General features: G+C 61.1%; 1 protein-coding gene across 1 annotated transcript in view; it reads right to left on the reverse strand.

The window, feature by feature from the left end:
* ITGAL (integrin subunit alpha L) overlaps positions 1-20158 on the reverse strand; it is a 28404-nt gene that overhangs the window by 4249 nt on the left and 3997 nt on the right. Inside the window, exons 2-27 of the mRNA XM_073350385.1 lie at positions 12583-12691; positions 11974-12068; positions 11824-11888; positions 11392-11506; positions 11020-11150; positions 10450-10595; positions 10132-10270; positions 9844-9994; positions 9114-9181; positions 8573-8705; positions 8130-8278; positions 7301-7438; positions 6958-7161; positions 6249-6379; positions 5898-6058; positions 5599-5750; positions 5198-5323; positions 4996-5069; positions 3803-3944; positions 3304-3411; positions 2690-2769; positions 1870-1956; positions 1629-1704; positions 1241-1351; positions 838-924; positions 22-129 (exon numbers count right to left, since the gene is read on the reverse strand). Coding sequence (XP_073206486.1) covers positions 22-129; positions 838-924; positions 1241-1351; positions 1629-1704; positions 1870-1956; positions 2690-2769; positions 3304-3411; positions 3803-3944; positions 4996-5069; positions 5198-5323; positions 5599-5750; positions 5898-6058; positions 6249-6379; positions 6958-7161; positions 7301-7438; positions 8130-8278; positions 8573-8705; positions 9114-9181; positions 9844-9994; positions 10132-10270; positions 10450-10595; positions 11020-11150; positions 11392-11506; positions 11824-11888; positions 11974-12068; positions 12583-12691 — 3086 coding nt within the window. The remainder of the gene's footprint in view (positions 1-21; positions 130-837; positions 925-1240; positions 1352-1628; positions 1705-1869; positions 1957-2689; positions 2770-3303; positions 3412-3802; positions 3945-4995; positions 5070-5197; positions 5324-5598; positions 5751-5897; positions 6059-6248; positions 6380-6957; positions 7162-7300; positions 7439-8129; positions 8279-8572; positions 8706-9113; positions 9182-9843; positions 9995-10131; positions 10271-10449; positions 10596-11019; positions 11151-11391; positions 11507-11823; positions 11889-11973; positions 12069-12582; positions 12692-20158) is intronic.

Here is a 20158-nt window from a genome sequence, read left to right on the forward strand (position 1 = left end):
ATATCTTCGCAGAGCCCTGACCTCAATTTTGCCAGTAACCGACAACTGCCCGATGATGGTGATGTTGAAGGGAGCATATATCCGGCCCAGGTTGCACTGGTAGATTTGCCAGTCTCCGGGTGAGCAGTGCTAGGAAGAAACACACCAGCACAAGGTGGGGAGAGGGTTCTCCGGAGAGCCGATGCGCGGGAGCATGGGCACACAAAGGGACCCGAGAGGTTCCTGGGGCCAGTGAGGGGTGGGGACCTGGCTCAGGGAGAGGAACGGGGCTGTTGGCTCCAACGGGCCTGGCAGGTGGGGACCCGGGCAGGTTTCACACACAATGTAGAGCGGGCTGGGTTAGTGCAGGGATGGGAGACAGCATGAAAACCCAAGAAGCGGGTTGGAGGGTCAACAGGAGGCATGCGCCCCTTTCAGTCAGTGCTGGCCCCTATGCCCCAGCATGGTGCTAGGGGGCGCTGTGCTTCAGGGAGCAGGGTGGGGGACTCAGTAGAGGGTACTGCCCCCTCACAATCGGAGCTGACCCCAGTGTGGTGCTGCTGAAGGTCTTTCAAAGTCAGCGCTAGTGTGAGATCCTGGGCATTAAAGATTCCCTGACACTTTCCCCCAAGGGTGGGGCTGTTAACCTTGGTGTCCTGGCCACATTACAGTCTGCATGCTGCACCGCACCCTGCCCCAGAGGTGGCTGCATCGCAGTGTCAGGCGAGGGATCCCTGTATAAACAGCCCCCATGCCCTGCCCCAGAGGTGGCTGAACCTCCGCACCGGGCGAGGGATCCCTGTAAAGGGCTTTGGGCTGAGATGTGTCTTACACGTCACTCAGGACAGAGACGCCTACCTTGAGAGTGTGGAAGGGGACACTGGTGGCGTCTGTCTCTTTCGTTCTCCCGTCCGTGGCAATAGGATTGCAGATCACATTGGGGTCCTGGTGGAGCGGGGGAAACCCAGGAGATTTCACCACATGTAACGGAGCTTGTAGAGTATCTGACTGACAGCCCCTGCCAGTGTCCTGTGTCCTAGCCCGCTGCTACGGGGTGCTGTGCCCCGGTGGGTCCTAGCCATGGCCCATCTCCTGTCCTGGCACTGGGGTGCTGTGTCGTGGGGCCTCCCGGCTGTCTCCCGCCTCCCCCCCGGCACGAGGGCTGCTGTGCCGTGGGGGCCCCTGGCTGTGTCCCACCTCCCCCCCCCCCAGCACTAGGGGTGCTGTGTGCCCCGTCTCCACTCCTTCACGCTGTCCTCACCGTCTGCACGCCCGGCAGCTCCCAGGCGAGCCCGGCTGGGAACTCCCGCGGCACCATCACAAAGGCCGTCACCTCTGGCTGTTGGAAAGTCCCTGGCAGCAGGTTCTCCACCTGCCAAAGAGAAGCGCCGAGAGCAATGGGGACGAGGCCGCGGACCGGGCCCTTGTGGCCAGGCCATGACCCGGGCCACAGGGCAGGGCGGGGGATTCACGTCGGGCGCGGAGGGGAGTCCGGCGTGTGGGAGGCGGGCGACGCAGGAGGTGGGGAAGGGAGCTGTGGAGAGAGGGCTGGGGCAGTCGGGGGGCAGTGTCACAGGACTGGAGGGGAGGGCGCCCCCTGTCAGATCCCGGCCAGCACGGCGCCCCCCGCCCCTTGCCCAGCCCCTCACCTGGTACACGTGCTGCACCGTCTGGCTCTCTGGGTTCAGGGAGCTGAAGCTGATGTACTGGGTGGACCTGTCCACTCTGTGAGGGGGAGGGAGGGACATTGGTGAGCAGAGAGAGCAGGGCTGGCCCCGACCCACAGGTCAGGGGGCGCAGCGAGGGGAAGAGGGAGCTTAAGGCACGAGGAGCCAGGACTCCTGGGTTCTAGCCCCAGCTCTGGGAGGGGAGAGGGGGCCGGTGTCTTACCCCTTGGTGATGATGTTTATGGGGTATAGGACGGGGATCCTCAGCGAGTCTCTGTTATTCGCAAGGGTCCCGTTCATCTCATTGTCACTGGGGGTGGGTGGGTGGGGGGGAGAGGCGGATGGACAAGAAGGAAACACGTTATAGCCCCCTGCAGCCACCCCCGGTCCCGAATGAGTCCCCGCCCCATACGCCAGCGACATCCTCCTGGCAGGCACCGCTATTGATAGTACCTGAAACCACAGACATCCCCAAGTGCTTTACAGGCTCCAGCCCTTGCTCAGCGCTGAGATGCGGCCGCCTCTGGGGCGAGGCGTGGGGGGCTGTTTATACCGGGATCCCTCGCCCGGTGCTGAGATGCGGCCCCCTCTGGGGCGAGGCGTGGGGGCTGTTTATACAGGGATCCCTCGCCCAGTGCTGAGATGAGGCCCCCTCTGGGGCGAGGCGTGGGGGCTGTTTATACCGGGATCCCTCGCCCGGCGCTGAGATGCGGCCGCCTCTGGGGCGAGGCGTGGGGGGGTGTTTATACAGAGAACCCTCGCCCGGCGCTGAGATGCGGCCGCCTCTGGGGTAGGGTGCAAGGACACAACCCAGCTTGCTTCGGGTGGTACAGCTGAGGAACAGCTATGCTCCCCGTGACACAGGACACAACCCCCGACCTCTCAATGTCCAAGCTAGGGGGGGCTGTGGCCCGTGCAGCTGCTGGGGGGCGCCTGTGGCCTGTGTTGTGGGGCTGTGGCCCATGCAGCCAGGATCACAGGGATGGCCCCGGAGGCAGCTCGGTCCCGGTTCTTAAGAGGCTAGTCCAGAGCACTGCGCCCACCTGCTGGCCGTGACGTCCAGCTCCAGCGAGTCGCCCCAGGAGCTGTTGGTGAGAACGTCAAACAGCAGCTGGAGCAGAACCTGCGCAGGGCGAGGGAGAACAGTCAGCGCTGACCGCAAGGGGAGAGCGCCCCCTACTGGGCGCCCCCTCGCTCCCTGCAGCACAGCGCCCCCTACTGAGCGCCCCCCAATCCCTGCAGCACAGCGCCCCCTGCTGAGCACTGCCCCTTCCCCCGCTCCCTGCAGCACGGCGCCCCCTACTGAACGCCACCCCCTTCCCTGCAGCACAGCGCCCCCCAATCCCTGCAGCACAGCGCCCCCTGCTGAGCACTGCCCCTTTCCCCACTCCCTGCAGCACGGCGCCCCCTGCCGAGCCCCCGCCCTCCCCCTGCAACACAGCGCCCCCTGCTGAGCACTGCCCCTTTCCCCGCTCCCTGCAGCACGGCGCCCCCTACTGAACGCCACCCCCCTTCCCTGCTCCCTGCAGCACAGCGCCCCCTACTGAGCGCCCCCCAATCCCTGCAGCACAGCGCTCCCTGCTGAGTCCCCACCCCACTCCCTGCAGCACTGCGCCCCCTAGCACCCGTATGGGCCTTGGGGGCGGCGCTGACTCACCCGGCTGTTCGCCCAGTAGATCGGGTGGCTGACGTTACACGAGAGGTTCCTGAAGTTAATGTCTGGAGTCTCCAGGCCATTGCAGCTCACGCTGGCCTGGACGCTGGACTGTGGGGGGGAAACACCAATGAGAAGTAAGCGGGGCGGGGGGAGGAGGAAGGACACCAATCCTGGCCAGCAGTGCTTGCGAGACCAGTCAAGAAACAACACCCCCCCAGAGACAGCCAGTCCCCGGACACCCTGGGGCCGGGTCGGAGTTGGCACCCCGAGATGTGAAAGGCACCATGGCCCATTCCCCACCCGCCTGAGCCAGCCGGTCCCCTGCCCTGGGGCCCAATCAGCGACGGTGCCCCTTGGCGGGGAAAGGCCCCAAGGCCTGTTCCCCTGTCCCACAAGGCAACCAGGCCGCCCTGAGCTTGGTCCAGCTTAAAGCCGTCCCAAGTGTCACCAACGCCGGGGTGTCTGCCTGAGTCTGCTGAGAGCCTGAGCCCCCTCCTACCTCCAGCACCGAGGCCTTGCGGAAGGACAGTCCTGGCAGTTGGGGCAGGTGGACAGCTGTGTGGTAAGCGTCTTCCCTGCAATTGGTGATCTCCACCACCACCCGCAGCTGGGTGGAGGGCGACACCAACAGCCGCTGCGACCTACCGGAAGAGGGCAGGGGTGAGAGACCCAGTTAGCAGCAATTCCCCGCACTGGGCACCAAATAATGTGAGGGGCAGGGGCTTGCAAAGGACCCAGGTGCCTGGGGAATGAGCGGTCCATGGGAGCAGACCCCGCCCCTCCGTCCCATGACTGGATTTGCCGCCCCTTCCCCAGATCCGTGAGCGGGGAGCACGGCAGGGGGCAGCGGGGGAGGAGGACATAGTCGGTGGGAGCAGGGTGAGGGGAGCTCTCAGTCCCTCCACGGTGATTAAAGGGTTAATAGAGCCATGGGGTGAAGGGGGAAGTATTAGGGGAAAGCGCCAATACTGGGGCATTGGGGTCATCAGTGACTGCAGGGGGAGTGTGCACCCCGCTGAGCCTCTGGCCCCACTCCCTGCAGCCCAGCGCCCCCTGCCGAGCCCCCCTCTCCCTGCAGCCCAGCGCCCCCTGCCGAGCCCCTGCCCTCCCCCTGCAGCCCAGCGCCCCCTGCCGAGCCACCCTCTCCCTGCAGCCCAGCGCCCCCTGCCGAGTCCCCGCCCTCCCCCTGCAGCCCAGTGCCCCCTGCCGAGCCCCCTTCTCCCTGCAGCCCAGCACCCCCTGCCGAGCCCCCGCCCTCCCCCTGCAGCCCAGCACCCCCTGCCGAGCCCCCCTCCCCCTGCAGCCCAGCGCCCTCTGCCGAGCCCCCCTCTCCCTGCAGCCCAGCGCCCCCTGCCGAGCCCCCCTCTCCCTGCAGTCCAGCGCCCCTTGCTGAGCCCCTGCCCTCCCCCAGCAGCCCAGCGCCCCCTGCCGAGCCCCCTTCTCCCTGCAGCCCAGCGCCCCCTGCCGAGGCCCGCTCTCCCTGCAGCCCAGCGCCCCCTGCCGAGCCCCCTTCTCCCTGCAGCCCAGCGCCCCCTGCCGAGCCCCTTCTCCCTGAAGCCCAGCGCCCCCTGCCGAGCCCCCGCCCTCCCCCTGCAGCCCAGCGCCCCCTGCCGAGCCACCCTCCCCCTGCAGCCCAGTGCCCCCTGCTGAGCCCCCGCCCCGCTCCCTGCAGAACGGTGCCCCCTGCTGTACATATTCTGGTGGAAGCGGATTTGCAGATCGGCGTTGCACACCCCGTCCTCCCCACAGTTCTTCTCGAAGGGGATCTGCAACACAGAACAGAGCCTGAAAGTTAATACCAGATCAGCTGGACTGGGCTGGCCGCCTCCCAGATCAGCCCCAGAGCCCAGCCAGCCCCACAGAGCTGAGCAACGCCAGGCTGGGCTCCCCTCACCTCTGTCGCTGACGAGTTGTACAAGGGGTTCAGCACCGGGCTCGGGGTCCTGCCCAGGCCACCGTCCTCTTGGAGGGCAAAGTGCAGCGAGATCTTGATTGCCGTGACGTAATCCTCAATGCAGTTCTGAACAGAGAGTGATCGCTGTGTAAACGCTCCACCCCAGAGGCTGCTGCAGCTCAGCGCCAGGCGAGGGATCCCTGTCTAACCAGTCCCTGCACCCCACCCCAGAGGTGGGCAAGGGATCCCTGTCTAACCAGTCCCCGCACCCCACCCACATTGCGGCACTGGGCAAGGGATCCCTCGTATAAACAGCCACCGTGACCCGCTCCCAAGGCAGCTGCGCTATTATCCCAATGGGTTAGCCAGTTCCCGCTGCGGGCCACGGAGTGGGACCTTACTGATATCTGGATCATCTCTTTTTCGCAGTGCTCCCGCTCCGAGATCTCCATGGTCCCAGACGTGTTCCTCTGCCCATTCCCAAACACCCCTCGGCTCCTCAAGCGATTGGCGTCAATCTCCAGCCAGTAGGTGAGGTTGGCAGAGAGAGGCTCTGGCGGGAGAGAAGCGGGGGAATGCATAAAGGTTGGAGTACGGGTGAGTGGGTTAGAGCAGGAAGAGCTGGGAGCCAGGACTCCAGCTCTGGGAGAGGAGTGGGACCTAATGGGTTAGAGGACGTGGTTCAGTCCCTGTCTCTGACCTTGGTAGCGCTTGGTGGCTTGGCTGGCACTGAAGCAGACGACGAGGTTACTCTGGACACCCTGCCGGGAGGAAACGCTCCCTGAACACTCCACCTGCTTTACCGGGATTTCCTTTGGCGAGAACGACATTGTGGGGACCACCGTCAGGATGGGCCGGGAGCTGGGGAAACAATGGACAGTGTCAGCCAGCACCCCCTAGAGGAGAAAGGTCTGGTGGCCCATTCCCCACCCCTTGATCCAGCCAGTCCCCCTTCCCTCAGGCCAGACGGGACCCGGCAACCCCTAGAGGGGAAAGGCCCCGTGTCCCACTCTCTAGGAAGAGAACCCAGGAGTCCGGGAAACAGCTTCACCTCAGCATGATCACCTCTCCTAGAGCCCCAACGGTGAGGTCTGATAGCCCGTCCCCACTGAGGTCCATCTGTCCATGAATGGATTGGCCAAAGTATTTCACACCAGGAGAGAGTGTTGCGCCCTCAATTCTCTGTGGAACACGGAGCGGGGGGGAAATCAGGACAGTATGAGAATGTGAATGCTGGATTCTTGCAGCACAGGGCCTCCATAGTGCCAGGAGATGGTACATGGCCAGGACTCCCCATAGCACAGCACCCCCTAGTGCCAGGCTGCAAGACAGGCCATGACTGGGACCTCCCTCATGGCACAGCACCCCCTAGTGCCAGGCTGGGAGATAGGACATGACTGGGACCTCCCCCATGGCACAGCGCCCCCTAATGCCCAACTGGAAGACATGGCACGGCTGGGAAATCCCACAGCACAGCATCCCCTAGTGCCCGGCTGGGAGATGGGACATGACTGGGACCTCCCCCATGACACAGCGCCCCTTAGTGCCAGGTTGGGAGACAGGGCATGGCCAGGACCCCCTGCGGCACAGCGACCCCTAGTACCAGGCAGGGAGACGGGACATAGCCAGGACCACCTGCGGCACAGCGCCCCCTAGTACCAGGCTGGGAGACGGGACATAGCCAGGACCCCGCACAGCACAGCGCCCCCTAGTACCAGGCTGGGACATGGGGCACAGCGCCCCCTACTGCCGCTTCTGACCTGGCTGTAGTGTGTGTTGATCTCCCTGTGGTGGCCGTTGTATATATAGACAGCGCCCCGCTCCTCGCTCTCCAGCGGTGCCCCCACGGCTACGTCAGCCCAGCCGTCCCCGTTCAGGTCAGCCAGTGCTGTGACGGCTGCACCGAAGCGGCCCAGGGGGTTCCCCGTGGCTCCCTGGAGCACGGCAGTGCTGGTGAGCCCGGCCTGGGGAGTGAGCACAGAAAGGTTAGATACAGAGTCAGTGTCCCCGCAGCACTGCCCTGGGAACCCCTTAGGGAGACCCTCCTGCTGGGGAGACCCCCCCATCCGCCACGCTCCTAGCCCCAGGGTTCCCCTTACTCACCTGGTCCAAGCGATAGATGTGGACCCTGCCCCCACTCCTCTCCTCATAGTACAGGGGGGCCCCCACAAGGAGCACGTCCGTGTCCCCATCCCCGTCCACGTCCACCGAGCACAGAACTGACCCGAAATAGGAGCCAATCTGCAAACCAAACAGCGGGTGGGGGTCAGAGAGGTAGGGAGCAACCACAGCGCCCCCTAGTGAGCCTCTCACTGCACCCAGCAGCCCAGCGCCCCCTGCCGAGCCCCCGCCCGCTCCCTGCAGCCCGGCGCCCCCTGCCGAGCCCCCGACCCGCTCCCTGCAGCCCGGCGCCCCCTGCCGAGCCCCCGACCCGCTCCCTGCAGCCCGGCGCCCCCTGCCGAGCCCCCGACCCGCTCCCTGCAGCCCGGCGCCCCCTGCCGAGCCCCCGACCCGCTCCCTGCAGCCCGGCGCCCCCTGCCGAGCCCCCGCCCGCTCCCTGCAGCCCGGCGCCCCCTGCCGAGCCCCCTCCCTGCAGCCCGGCGCCCCCTGCCGAGCCCCCCGCCCCCTCCCTGCAGCCCGGCGCCCCCTGCCGAGCCCCCGCCCGCTCCCTGCAGCCCGGCGCCCCCTGCCGAGCCCCCGACCCGCTCCCTGCAGCCCGGCGCCCCCTGCCGAGCCCCCGCCCGCTCCCTGCAGCCCGGCGCCCCCTGCCGAGCCCCCGCCCGCTCCCTGCAGCCCGGCGCCCCCTGCCGAGCCCCCGACCCGCTCCCTGCAGCCCGGCGCCCCCTGCCGAGCCCCCGCCCCCTCCCTGCAGCCCGGCGCCCCCTGCCGAGCCCCCCGCCCCCTCCCTGCAGCCCGGCCCTCTCGTTCTCACTTGTTTGCCCATGATGTGCTGAGTGTCTGTCCAGTTGGAGGTGCGGGGGTCGATTTCAAACACGATGACCTCCCCAACGTGCTGATAGCGGGGGGCTCCCGCGGCGCAGAGAGTTCTGTTCTGGTGCTGCATGGATTTCACCGCGTAGCCTGGGGGGCAGGAAACCTCTCCGGATGAGAGGGGGATGGGCAGGCCTCTCTAGTCCTGCCCATGGGGGTGCAGAGGGGCAGCAGGGTGCGCCCCCATCAGCCCTCCAAAGCTTCAGTAGCCGGAGAGCCACACAGCTGCAGAGGCCCTCACCCAGGGCTGTACGCACAACCCAGGGATTCCCCCCTGTGAGAACCGGGTGAGGGATCCCTGTAAAAATGGCCCCCCCCGCCCCACCCCACAGATGGGGGATGCTGGGGCAGGCTGGGAGGCTCTAGGGGCTGGGGGTAACATACCCAGATAGGCGTCCTTTATCTGCTCACTGGCTGAGGGGTTGCCGATGAAGGTCTCCAGCGGCGGGTTGCTCCGCAGCTCAATCAGGCCCCCCGCCCAATCATCTGCCCCCACGGCCCCCAGCACCACCCGTTCCTGCAGGGGGAGAGAGACACGCCATGGGGCAAAGGGGAGGGCAGAGGGAATGGGGAGCCCCTCAACTCCCATGCCTGGGTCCCTCCCTGACACCCCCCCCTCAAACTCCCATAGCCCATTCCCCCCCATAGTCCAGGTCCCTCCCCTCCTGAACCCCTATAGTCCTGGCCCCTCTATGACTCTTCTGAACCCCCATGGCCCAGCCTCCCCACCCTCCCAAATCCCTGTAGCCCCAGCTCATTCCTGAACTCCCACAGCCCAGGCCCCTCCCCAACCCCCCCAAGCTCCCAAAAGCCATCCCCCCACCTCTGAACCCCACAGCCCTCCCCCACCCCCCTGAACCTCAATAGCTCAGACCCCTCCCCCATCCCAAATCACTATAGCCCAGGCCCCCTCCTTGTGGCTCACTTTGTCCAGGTCCACACTGAATCCACTGGATGAGAGCTCCAGGTGGAAGGAGCTGCGGCTGCTGGTACCTGCAAGACAGACAGGGGTGGGAGCTCAGAGCAGTGACCCCTGTATGAAGAGCCCCCACGCCTCACCCCAGAGACAGCTGCATCTCGGTGACAGCTGACAGAATGGATGGTTAGAGCGGGGGGGCTGGGAGTCTGGACTCCTGGGTCCTATCCCGGGCTCTGGGAAGGGAGTGGGGGCTCTAGTGGATTAGAGAAGTGGGGGGGTGGGGGGAGTCAGGCCTCCTGGGTTCGGATTATGTGCCTCAGCTTTTCAGCCATAGGGGAATTGCTAGTTCTGTGTCCAGCGTGTGCTCTGGGCTGCTGTCCATGTCCAGTACATCCACTGGGGGAGCTGCGCATGTCCAGTGCATGCTCCAGGGGGCGCTAGGGGGCTGCGCAATGTCCAGTGCATGCACCAGGGGGCGCTAGGGGGCTGCGCAATGTCCAGTGCATGCACCAGGGGGCGCAGGGGGAGCTGCAGATGTCCAGTGCATGCACCAGGGGGCGCTAGGGGGCTGCGCAATGTCCAGTGCATGCACCAGGGGGCGCTGGGGGAGCTGCAGATGTCCAGTGCATGCACCAGGGGGCGCTAGGGGGCTGCGCAATGTCCAGTGCATGCACCAGGGGGTGCTGCCAAGCTGTGTCCACCACAATCCAGGCCACACTCCAGGGGGCGCCGGTACCTTCGATGGCGTAGATCTTGGCCTGCAGCTCACTGAAGAGGCCTTTGAGCTTTTCGAAGTTGTCCAGCACCTTGACAAACTGGCTTGTGGGCTCTGAGGCGAACTGTGTCAAGAAGGCCTGGGACTCGTTCCGGTGAAAGTTATTGCCAATCTGGAGAGAGCAAGAGGGGACGTTGGCGCCCGTGTCAGTCCCAATGGGCCAGAACGCCTGGGTTCTCTCCTGAGCTCTGGGAGGGGAGTGGGTTAGAGCAGTGGGGGGCTGGGAGCCAGGACTCCTGGGTTCCTTACCCCGATGATGTAGCGAACAATTTTCTTATTTTTGGCAGCGGTCACATTCCCTCTGTCACTGGGATCTCCGTCCGTGATAATGATCATCACGCGCGTCACATCTTCCCGGGCGCCATGCTCTGGGGTGAAAACCTTGTCTCTGCAGGACACAGCGAAAGGGTGCAGACGAACTCAGAAGTAGCCACTTCCAGAGCTGGGCACAGGAGCTGTTTCTACAAGGATCCCTCCCCCAGCACTGAGATGCAGCCACCTCTGGGGTGGGGCGTGGGGGGCTGGTTGTCATGGGTCCATCTCTCCCTACCACCCCTGGTTACTCACGCAACATAGTTGATGGCTTCGAAGGTGTTTGTCAGGCTTTTCATGTGCATCACACTTTTCAGGAGTTCCCGGGGATTTCGGTTTTGTTTGTAATTGTTAAAGTCAAATTCTGTCTTCACCTTCAGGGAAAACTGCACTGCGGCAAACTGGCGGGGAAGAGGGGTTGTCAGAACAGCACCCCCTCACCCCCCATGCCGGTAGACAGGGCAGGGCTGGGATCCCTGCTGTACAGCACTCCTTAGAGCCAGGCTGAGAGATAGGGATTGGCCAGGACCACCCCAAGTGCCAAGCTGGGAGATGGGGCATGGCCAGGACCCCCCTGCAACACAGCGCCCCTAGTGCCAAGCTGGGAGATGGGGCATGGCCAGGACCCCCCCATAACACAGCGCCCCCTAGTGCCAAGCTGGGAGATGGGCCACAGCCAGCACCCCCCCCGTAACACAGCACCCCCTAGTGCCAAGCTGGGAGATGGGGCATGGCTGGGAGATGGAAAGCAGAGTCCTGTAGCACCCATCTCGGGAGATGGGGCCCGGCCAGTGTCACCAGGAGGGGCAGGAGTCAAACACATACATGTATTGTGGAGTTTCCCAGCTTCTCCATCACGTCGACCATGAAGTCCTTGATGGCATTGAACTGGGCAGTGTTCATGCTGCCTGATCCATCGAAGAGAAACACCAGATCCACATTCCCCTTCAGGCATTCTGTGGGGAACCACCAGAGAGGGTTGGAGTGTGGGGTAGGGGGCGGGAGCCAGGACTCCTGGGTTCTATTCCCAGCTCGGGGAGGGGAGTGAGGTCTAGTGGTTACAGCAGCGGGGCTCAGAGTCAGGACATCTGGGTTCTATCCCTGGCTCTCGGAGGGGAGTGGGGTCTGGTGGGTTAGAGCGGGGAGCCAGGACTCCTGAAACAGGGTCTCAGTGCTTTGAGTTTGTCAGTTCCTTACTTTCAAATCCTGGCGTCATCTCCTTGGGCTGCTCCAGGTGTTCCTTGAAGAGGTAGCAGACCCCACTCAGGTACTGGTTTCCATCACACGTTCGGTTCAACCCAGAGCCGCAGGCCTATGGGGGGCGCCGAGCAGGGCAGTTACCAGCCATGTATGGGATTGGTGGGGGAAGCACATAGGACTGGAAATCAGAGTGTCTATGACTGAGCCAAACCCGACCGGGAAGGGAGATGGGGCTGGGGCCTGGGTCTCCAGGTATGAGCCCAACAGCAGGAGAATCCAAGAGGGGATGGCAGAGAGGGAGACGCCCCATCTAGCCTCTCCCCACCTGAGGCAGGAGCTTCCCCAACTGTCTATTCCCCAGCAGAGCTGGAGACGTCCCATCAGGACCTGCCCCGCAGCCAATGCCCCCCCCTACCCCCGCACACTCACAATCAGCTGGGCGTCTGAGCCACTGCTCGCCAGTGCCATGCCAAGATGCGCCATTTGAGCACTCTCTGCAAGGAGAGGGAAATGGGGTCAGTGCTTCGCCCTGTCCAGTGCCCCGTGCCCCCTGCCGCCCTGATTTCTCCCCAGACCCACCCGGCAATGGGATGACCTGGCAGGAGCCTTTCTTCACAGCACACTGGTACAACTGCCCTGTGGAGTTCTGGTCACCTGGCGCTCCCACGATGATGCTGTAAAACAAGGCAGATCAGACGCCGGGGGTGGGAAATACCTGCTTGCCAGGGACCCTACAGAGGGTGGGGATAGAACCCAGGCGTCCTGACTCCCAGCCCCCTCCCTGCTCTAACACATGATGAGACCCCACCTCCTTCCTGATTTCTGTGTTCCAGTTAGTCCTTCATTGGGTCACCCCACCCCAGTGCTGCCTGCTGTGGCCCCCTGACATACTCTCACTTCCCAATTAGCCCTGGTGGATGCAGCATGCATTTGGGTAGTGAAAGGGGAAGAGGGAGTCAGCATCATGGTTTGTGCATGACCCAGTAGGGATCATACACAAGCTGGGGGGGAATCCCACCAGGAAAGAGTGGGCAGGGGCCTGGCAATCCCCACAGTCTGGAGTCCTGACTCCCCGCCCCCTGCTCTGGCCCCACTGCCCTCCCAGAGCTGGGGATAGAACCCAGGAGTCCTGATTCCCAGCCCCCTTTAACTCTGGGTCTTTCTTGCAGTGCAGGGTGGGTCTCTTACCTTGCATCTTTGAACTGCAGCACCTGGTACCCGAAAGTCCTACTGGCCTTGGGGGCGAGCACCTCCGGGTGGACGGTGTCAATGTTGTACCCCAGGGTGGGGGCTGGCCCTACAGCGGAGTGGGGTATTGAAGGAAACTGGATCAGAGCATCCTCCTGCACAGCCACCTCCCCATCCAGAGTGGGGACACCGCTACTCAACCCCTCAAACCCTAACCCTGCCCTTAACCCCTTTGATCCCTTCATCCCCCGAAGAGGTGACGCCTAGCTGCCAAGAACCCTGACCTATTGCCATATCCTTTCGCTCTGCCTTTCAAGCTCGCACAGGAACCCTGCCTTGGTTATGTCATCTGCACCGTGTGGTTTGTGACTTGTGGGCTGAGGCCAGCCCCACTCCCAGCCTAGTCCCCCCGGTGTCATTTAACACCTCTCCACCCTGCTTGCATCATGTTGCAGTCAGTGTGCAACTAGCTGACAGGAGACCTCCCAGTGCCTAGGTTGGGGGGCCCGGGGAGAGCCCCCACTTGATGGGAGGTCGGTCTCTGTACTCCGTCCAGCCCTCAGGGAGCAAGGGGGACTGGTTAGTGAAACTTGCAGGACAGGGGAAATTTGTGCTGAGACCCAGTAAACTCACCTCACACAGGGAACCACTGAACAGGTGCCCAGTCAGAATGTCCTTGCCCCCCTGAGCCAGCTAGTCCCCCCACCTTGGAGCCTAGAGGGTCCCATTCCCTGTCCCCAAGAGCCAGCCTGGGGCGCCATGTCCCATGCCCCCATCCTGTGAGTAGGGTAGTTTTTCACCCCAGATGGGACTTGAACCCAAAATCTCTGGCTTAGGAAGCCAAGGCCTTATCCATTAGGCCACTAGGGCTGCCCATTGGGACTGATTCTGCCATTGTCTGTACATGCTCTGTGCTATGGCCAGCTGGATTGGCTGGGCAGGTGGGCTGCACTGTCCTAGGAGGAGAGGGGCATCTGTCCCCAGGGTGATCAGGGACGCCTTGTTCCTGGGATGATCTATGTGGTTTGTGGTGGGCGGGGAACGCAGTTGCCTCTTCTTGCTGTGGGGATGAGAAGATAGGTGACCATGCACTGCAAGGCCGGGGGGAGTGAAGGGGAGCTTCCAGAGGCTCCAGAGGTTGGGGCTGTTCCCTAAGCCTGCCCTGAAGGTGGCTCAGTGAGGACACGCTCTGTGTCCCCACAGTGCTCTGTCCTAGCTGGGAGGAGAGCGGCACCACATCTGCCCGGGGTGAGTTGGGGCATCGCTCCTTGGGGGCAGAGTTAAGGTTACATTCCGGGGGGTGGCGTATCCCTTACTGCTGCATGTCCCATTTGCAGAGGGTTACATTTAGCTGCTCTCCACTTCTGGGAAGGGCACAGGGGCAACCAGAACTCTGCCTTAACCAAGTAGTTGGGGAGGAATTTCCCAGGTTTTTGACTTGAGGAAGTGGTTGGTAGGGTGTGGACACCAGGGATCACAGCACGGCCGCTTGGTTACCAACTCGAGCCCTCTCCTGGCCCCTACACACCCCCAGTGGGGTCATTTCTCTAGAATTTGGCATTCCTGTCAGATCTCCTTTCCCCTGGAACTGTAGGGGTGAAACTGATCAGTGGTGCGGATAGGGGGACTAGATGTCCCGATTTTATAGGGACAGTCCTGATATTCAGGGCTTTTTCTTATATCAAGTCGGTATCAAGTGGAGTGCCCCAAGGGTCTGTCCTGGGGCCGGTTTTGTTCAATATTTTCATAAATGATCTGGAGGATGGTGTGGATTGCACCCTCAGCAAGTTTGTGGATGACACTAAACTGGGAGGAGTGGTAGATACGCTGGAGGGTAGGGATAGGATACAGAGGGACCTAGACAAATTGGAGGATTGGGCCAAAAGAAATCTGATGAGGTTCAACAAGGACAAGTGCAGAGTCCTGCACTTAGGATGGAAGAATCCAATGCACAGCTACAGACTAGGGACCGAATGGCTAGGCAGCAGTTTGGCAGAAAAGGACCTAGGGGTGACAGTGGATGAGAAGCTGGATAGGAGTCAACAGTGTGCCCTTGTTGCCAAGAAGGCCAATGGCATTTTGGGATGTATAAGTAGGGGCATTGCCAGCAGATCGAGGGACGTGATCGTTCCCCTCTATTCGACATTGGTGAGGCCTCCTCTGGAGTACTGTGTCCAGTTTTGGGCCCCACACTACAAGAAGGATGTGGATAAATTGGAAAGAGTCCAGCGGAGGGCAACAAAAATGATTAGGGGGCTGGAACACATGAGTTATGAGGAGAGGCTGAGGGAACTGGGATTGTTTAGTCTGCAGAAGAGAAGAATGAGGGGGGATTTGATAGCTGCTTTTAACTACCTGAAAGGTGGATCCAAAGAGGATGGATCTAGACTATTCTGAGTGATAGCAGATGACAGGACAAGGAGTAATGGTCTCAAGTTGCAGTGGGGGAGATTTAGGTTGGATATTAGGAAAAACTTTTTCACTAGGAGGGTGGTGAAACACTGGAATGTGTTACCTAGGGAGGTGGTGGAATCCCCTTCCTTAGAAGTTTTTAAGGTCAGGCTTGACAAAGCCCTGGCTGGGATGATTTACTTGGGGATTGGTCCTGCTTCGAGCAGGGGGTTGGACTAGATGACCTCCTGAAGTCCCTTCCAACCCTGATATTCTATGATTCTATGATATAGGGGCCTATTACCTCCCACCCCCTGTCCCAATTTGTCACATTTACTGTCTGGTCACCCTACTACTGCATGAGATCCCTCTGTCCCTACGGGGAATCCAAATGGGATCTGAAACAGAGTTTGGCACTTTCGATGGGAGTGTGCCTAACAGCTGTGAACCAATCGGATTCCACGGGCAGAAAGACTTGTGAAGAGGCTCGTCAGAGAGAAATTAGTCCCAGGCCCTGATTGGCCCCCGGGGGACCTGCTAAGGTCACTGATCTCCTGCCCTGTGCCCCGGCCCTATAGCGTCACACCGGACCCTTGGCAAGAAGCTGAACTGCAGGCGGGTAGCCCCTGTCCACGGGCTGTTGTCAGTTTGGGTACCGGCACTCTTGAGTTCAGCAGGGGCTCAAATTTTTTTATTGTTTTTTTAAAGAAAAAGATGAACTATGTGAATGTTTCCTGGGAGGGGAGGGGGACATAGGGGTAAAGGCATGGGGAAGAGGGGCTGTGGCAAGAAGTGGGGGGATTATGGGAAGGGGATCACAAGGGGTTGGGGAAGGGGGTGAGGACTGGAGAAGTGACATAGGGCTGGGTGGCAGAGTGAGTGGAGGGATTACAGGAGGGGGGCGCCTGCCCCATATTCTCCCCTCCTGTTTGGGGTCTGGGGGTGTCTGAGCCATTCTAGGGTGTCTGAAGCGCTTTCTCTCCCCGCCCCCATGAGCTGCCATCTGAGGAAGCTCTGGTCTACCATGGAAGTCTGAGCCCCTCTCCTTGATAGTCCCATAGGAACCAGCCTCTGGGGCAGCCCTGCTCCTCTGGGTGGGAGCTGAGAACAGGCATATAGGGACCCGGCACCAAGACCACGCTGCTGACAGCCAACAGGCAATGCAAGTAGCTGCAGTGGGCGACTCACGGGGGTGGGAGCTACATTTCAGTGTAGACACTTATAGAGTTAGGTTGACATCAGCCGCCCTATGCCCCCCTCACGCTGTAGTGTCGACCAGGCCTGAGGCTGGCGTGAGGAGCTGAGAACAGGCATGCTCGATGCATATCACAGGCTCCCCAGCAGTGTGTGTGTGTATGTGAGGGATGGGAACACCCACTGAGGTGAATGGAGCAGTTCACACTCCATCTGAGACGCCACTTAGCACCTCTCTGGGGTGTGCACAGCCCCTTTCCTCCAGCCGCCCCCCTTTCAGCATTATCCTGGGCTGGGGATCTGGACACAACAAAGCACTTGCTGATGACTAATTTCATACAGTATTTGGGGCACGGCCCATGTCTGAGGTTTCTCTCACCCGCCCTGTTAGCAGCTACACACTGCAAACATTTCAAAGCAGGATCCTTAACTCCAGCGCTCCACGCAGGGCCAGATTAATCTTTTATGGGCCCAGGCACCCAGATGATGGCCCTGCCCCCTGCTCCGCCCATGCCCCGCCCTGAAACCCTGCCCCCCACTCGGCCTCTTCCCCGCAAGGGTCCCCCCCAAGACCCTGCCCCCTGCTCGGCCTCTTCCCCCCAAGGCCCTGGGGGAGGGAGTGGAGCGGAGCGAGTGGTGGGCGGGGCCTCAGGGGGAAGAGGCCGAGTGTGGGCGGGGCTTTATGGCGCAGCATGGGTGGGGTGGGGCCACAGTCCGGGTGCCAGAGCCCCTTCTGAGTGTGGGCCTGGCACCCTGGTGCCATTGTAAACCCAGGACTGCCCCCACAACAAAACATACAGGGGGGATGCAGGGGTGGGAATCACATAGCAACTCTGTGGCTGTGCAGTGAGACCCGTGGGAATCAGGAGTCACGGGGTCCAGTCCTGGCTTGGCTGCTGATAGACCTTGACCAAGTCTCTTCACCTCTTTGGCCCTCAATTTCCCCCACCTCTAATATTGGGCTAAAGATATTTACCTCCTTTCTCAATGTACTGAGCCAAAGCACCGTGCGCGAGTAGGTGGTGTCATTACATTCATTAACCACAGTAGCATTACAACTGCCTAAATGACCACCAACTCCCACGAATAACGCTTCTTTCTGTTCAAAAATCTTCATAAACACAGAGGGAAGGCTGCCTGAGGCTCTCTTGGGTCCTCCCATAACATTGCGTTCAGCAAAACTTGAACCTCTGCAAACCAGGAAATATAAAGTGAAGGCAAATGCTCCGGTAACCTTAACTATGCCCCCCCGGGGCTGGCAAGAGCCCCAGGGAATTATCTGCATGCACTGCAGCTGCATTCCCTGTACTGGGAGTAGCTATGCTGAATGATGGCGGGATTAGTTGGAGCAGCTTGGCAGAGCTGTGATTGTATAAGCTGATTGGGGCCGGGGGGGGAGTTGTGAGCCCCTCTCCCTGACTCCGTGTATGTGATCAAAGAGGCGCACGTGTGCAGGGCTGCCCAGAGGGGGCGGGAGGCAAGTGGGGCAATTTGCCCCAGGCCCCGGGCCCCTCAGGGGCCCCCATGAGAGTTTTCAGGGGCCCCCAGGAGAATTTTCGGTGGCACTTCAGCAGCGGGTCCTTCAGTGCCACCGAACACACCCGGAGTGAAGGACCCGCCACCGCTTCTTCAGCGAAGTGCCCCGAAGACCCGGAGCGGAAGGACCCCCGCCGCCGAAGACTCCAGGCCCCCTGAATCCTCTGGGCGGCCCTGCACATGTGTCTTGGGAGATCCAGTCATTACAGCCCTGTGTAGTGTAGGGTGTGTCAGTAGCAGGGCACAGGGGTCTTCTTGCCCGGGGGCTTGATTAGAGGTGATTGATTGATGAGGTGGGAGGTGAGCGTGCTCTGTGGGTTGAAAGGAGGGTAAGTGAAAGCAGAGTGCCGGACAGCACCGGGCGCATGAAGGTGACGGGGGTGCTACAGGGGATGCAAAATTTAGCTGATGGGGGGGTTCTTTCTGTGGACCAGGCTAAGTGAGTGTAGGGCGCGCCTGTTCAGTATGGCACAAAGGCGGAGGGTCAGTGTGTGTGTTATGAGCACGTCGGGCATGGGCGATGGGTGAATGCATCCTTGGGGGAGGCTAGCCCCTGTCCCCTCTGCCCGAGGCCCCGCCCCTCCTATCCTCCCTGCCCCGCTGGAGCCAGGAGCACCCCCACACACAGCCGCTGCCCCCCCGCAACACGCCCCCAGCCCTGGAGTGCCGGGTGGGTGGCGCGGCCAGAGCACCCCCAACCCCAAACCCGGAGCTCCCCAGCCCTGGGCTTTGTGTGCACCAGCCCCAGCCTGCCGGCCCCAGCCTCTCGGCCACAGAAGAGGGCCGGCGGGAAGGGAACTGAAGCAGGCAGGAGGGAGCCTGAGGGACGAGTGTGGGCGGGGCCATGCCATGCTGTTTGGGGAGGCACAGCTTTCCCCTGCCTATGCTACCCGCTGCCCATGACGTTGGGGCATCACTCAAAGAGGGCAGAGTTAAGGTTATGTGGGCGTTTACCTTAACTCTATATTTCCTGGTTTTCGGAGGTTGTGCTTTGCTGAACTCAGCATTCTGGAAGGGCATGAGACAGCCCCGGGACACCTTAACTCTGAGCTAACGAAGGTGGCTGTCAGTGAATTTACTGGAATAAAATATGAATCTGCTTGTGGACTTTGAAATACCGAAGCCAAACTTCCATTAGGAGCCCTCCGCAGCCTGAGAACAGCTAGGTCACACAACACACGATGCTCAGACTGCTCCCCCAGGCCCGACTCAGGCTACGGCTACCCGAGAGAGCTCACAAAGCCACGCAGCTCCACCGCCATTATCTCTCTAATCAAGCTGCCCTAAACTGACGGGAGAGAGCTTTCCCGTCAGCTTCACTGCTCCAGCCCCCGCGTGTCACATAAGTTACACCGACACACGCTGCAGTGTACAAAGAGCCTCCGACTCACAGCCCGTGGGTGGTGCTTAGTTTCAAAAGCCACAAGGCAGCAAGTGCCTTGTATCGCTGGTCTCAAGGGATTAAAGAGCCAGCTTTGACCCCGGATCACAGCTCCATGGGCAATCAGTTTGCGGAGCGTTCGAGCCTCCGAAACATTAGAAACTCCCCTCCCCTCACATCTGGACCATTATCCCTACCCCGCAGCCCTCAGGCCAGAGCAGTTTTCAAGCCAAATCCAGTCGGTGTGGGGATTTTAGAGCATTTAGAGAAATCCGCTGTCAAGCTGCAGGCTCTCTGAGCCTTAGCTAGGGTGCTCCTAGCACCCCACTATAATCTGTCTTTCTCACCCCCCTACGCGCCCTCGCGTTTCTAAGTGCTTGCCCCTGCGTTAACCGCCTGCCCCCAGCCCCAGCTGGTTTCCTAGCTGCAGGTGATGATAACTGAAAGAGGAAGAGGCCCTGCTGTGTTGAAAGCCCGCATGTGAAATAAGCAACGGGGCTAGTCTGTGGTAGAAGCGCTGTCTACACTAAGCCTCTGTTGGCATAACTTATGTAACTGAGGGGTGGGACTCTGCCGCTTGTAGAAGTGGGCTTTTCATGACAACGGGACAGTGGTTCTCAGCCGGGGAACGCATACCCCTGAGGGTACGCAGAGGTCTTCCAGGGGGTACATCACCTCATCTGGATTTCACAAGAGGCTACATAAAAAACACTAGTGAAGTCAGTACAAACTAAAATTTCATGTAGCCAATGACTTGTCTAGACCGCTCCATACCCTGAAATGTAAATGCAATATTTATATCCCAGTGGCTTTATTTGATAATTATATGGTAACGATGAGCCAGGCAGCCGTTGTTCAGTACTAGTGTGGCTACGACCCTTTTGTATGTTTATGTCTGGTTTTGTAAGCCAGTCGTTTTTAGGTGGAGGTGAAACTTGGGGGTACACAAGATAAATCTGACTCCTGAGAGGGGTCCAGTCACCTGGAAAGGTTGAGAGCCGCTGGGATTGTTATTACCGCGCAGCTGCACGGATAGATGTGGCCTTGCGGGCCGTGAAAGGCATTTTCATTCCA

The sequence above is a fragment of the Lepidochelys kempii genome, chromosome 6, assembly GCF_965140265.1.
Source record: "Lepidochelys kempii isolate rLepKem1 chromosome 6, rLepKem1.hap2, whole genome shotgun sequence".
Taxonomy (NCBI): Eukaryota; Metazoa; Chordata; order Testudines; family Cheloniidae; genus Lepidochelys; species Lepidochelys kempii.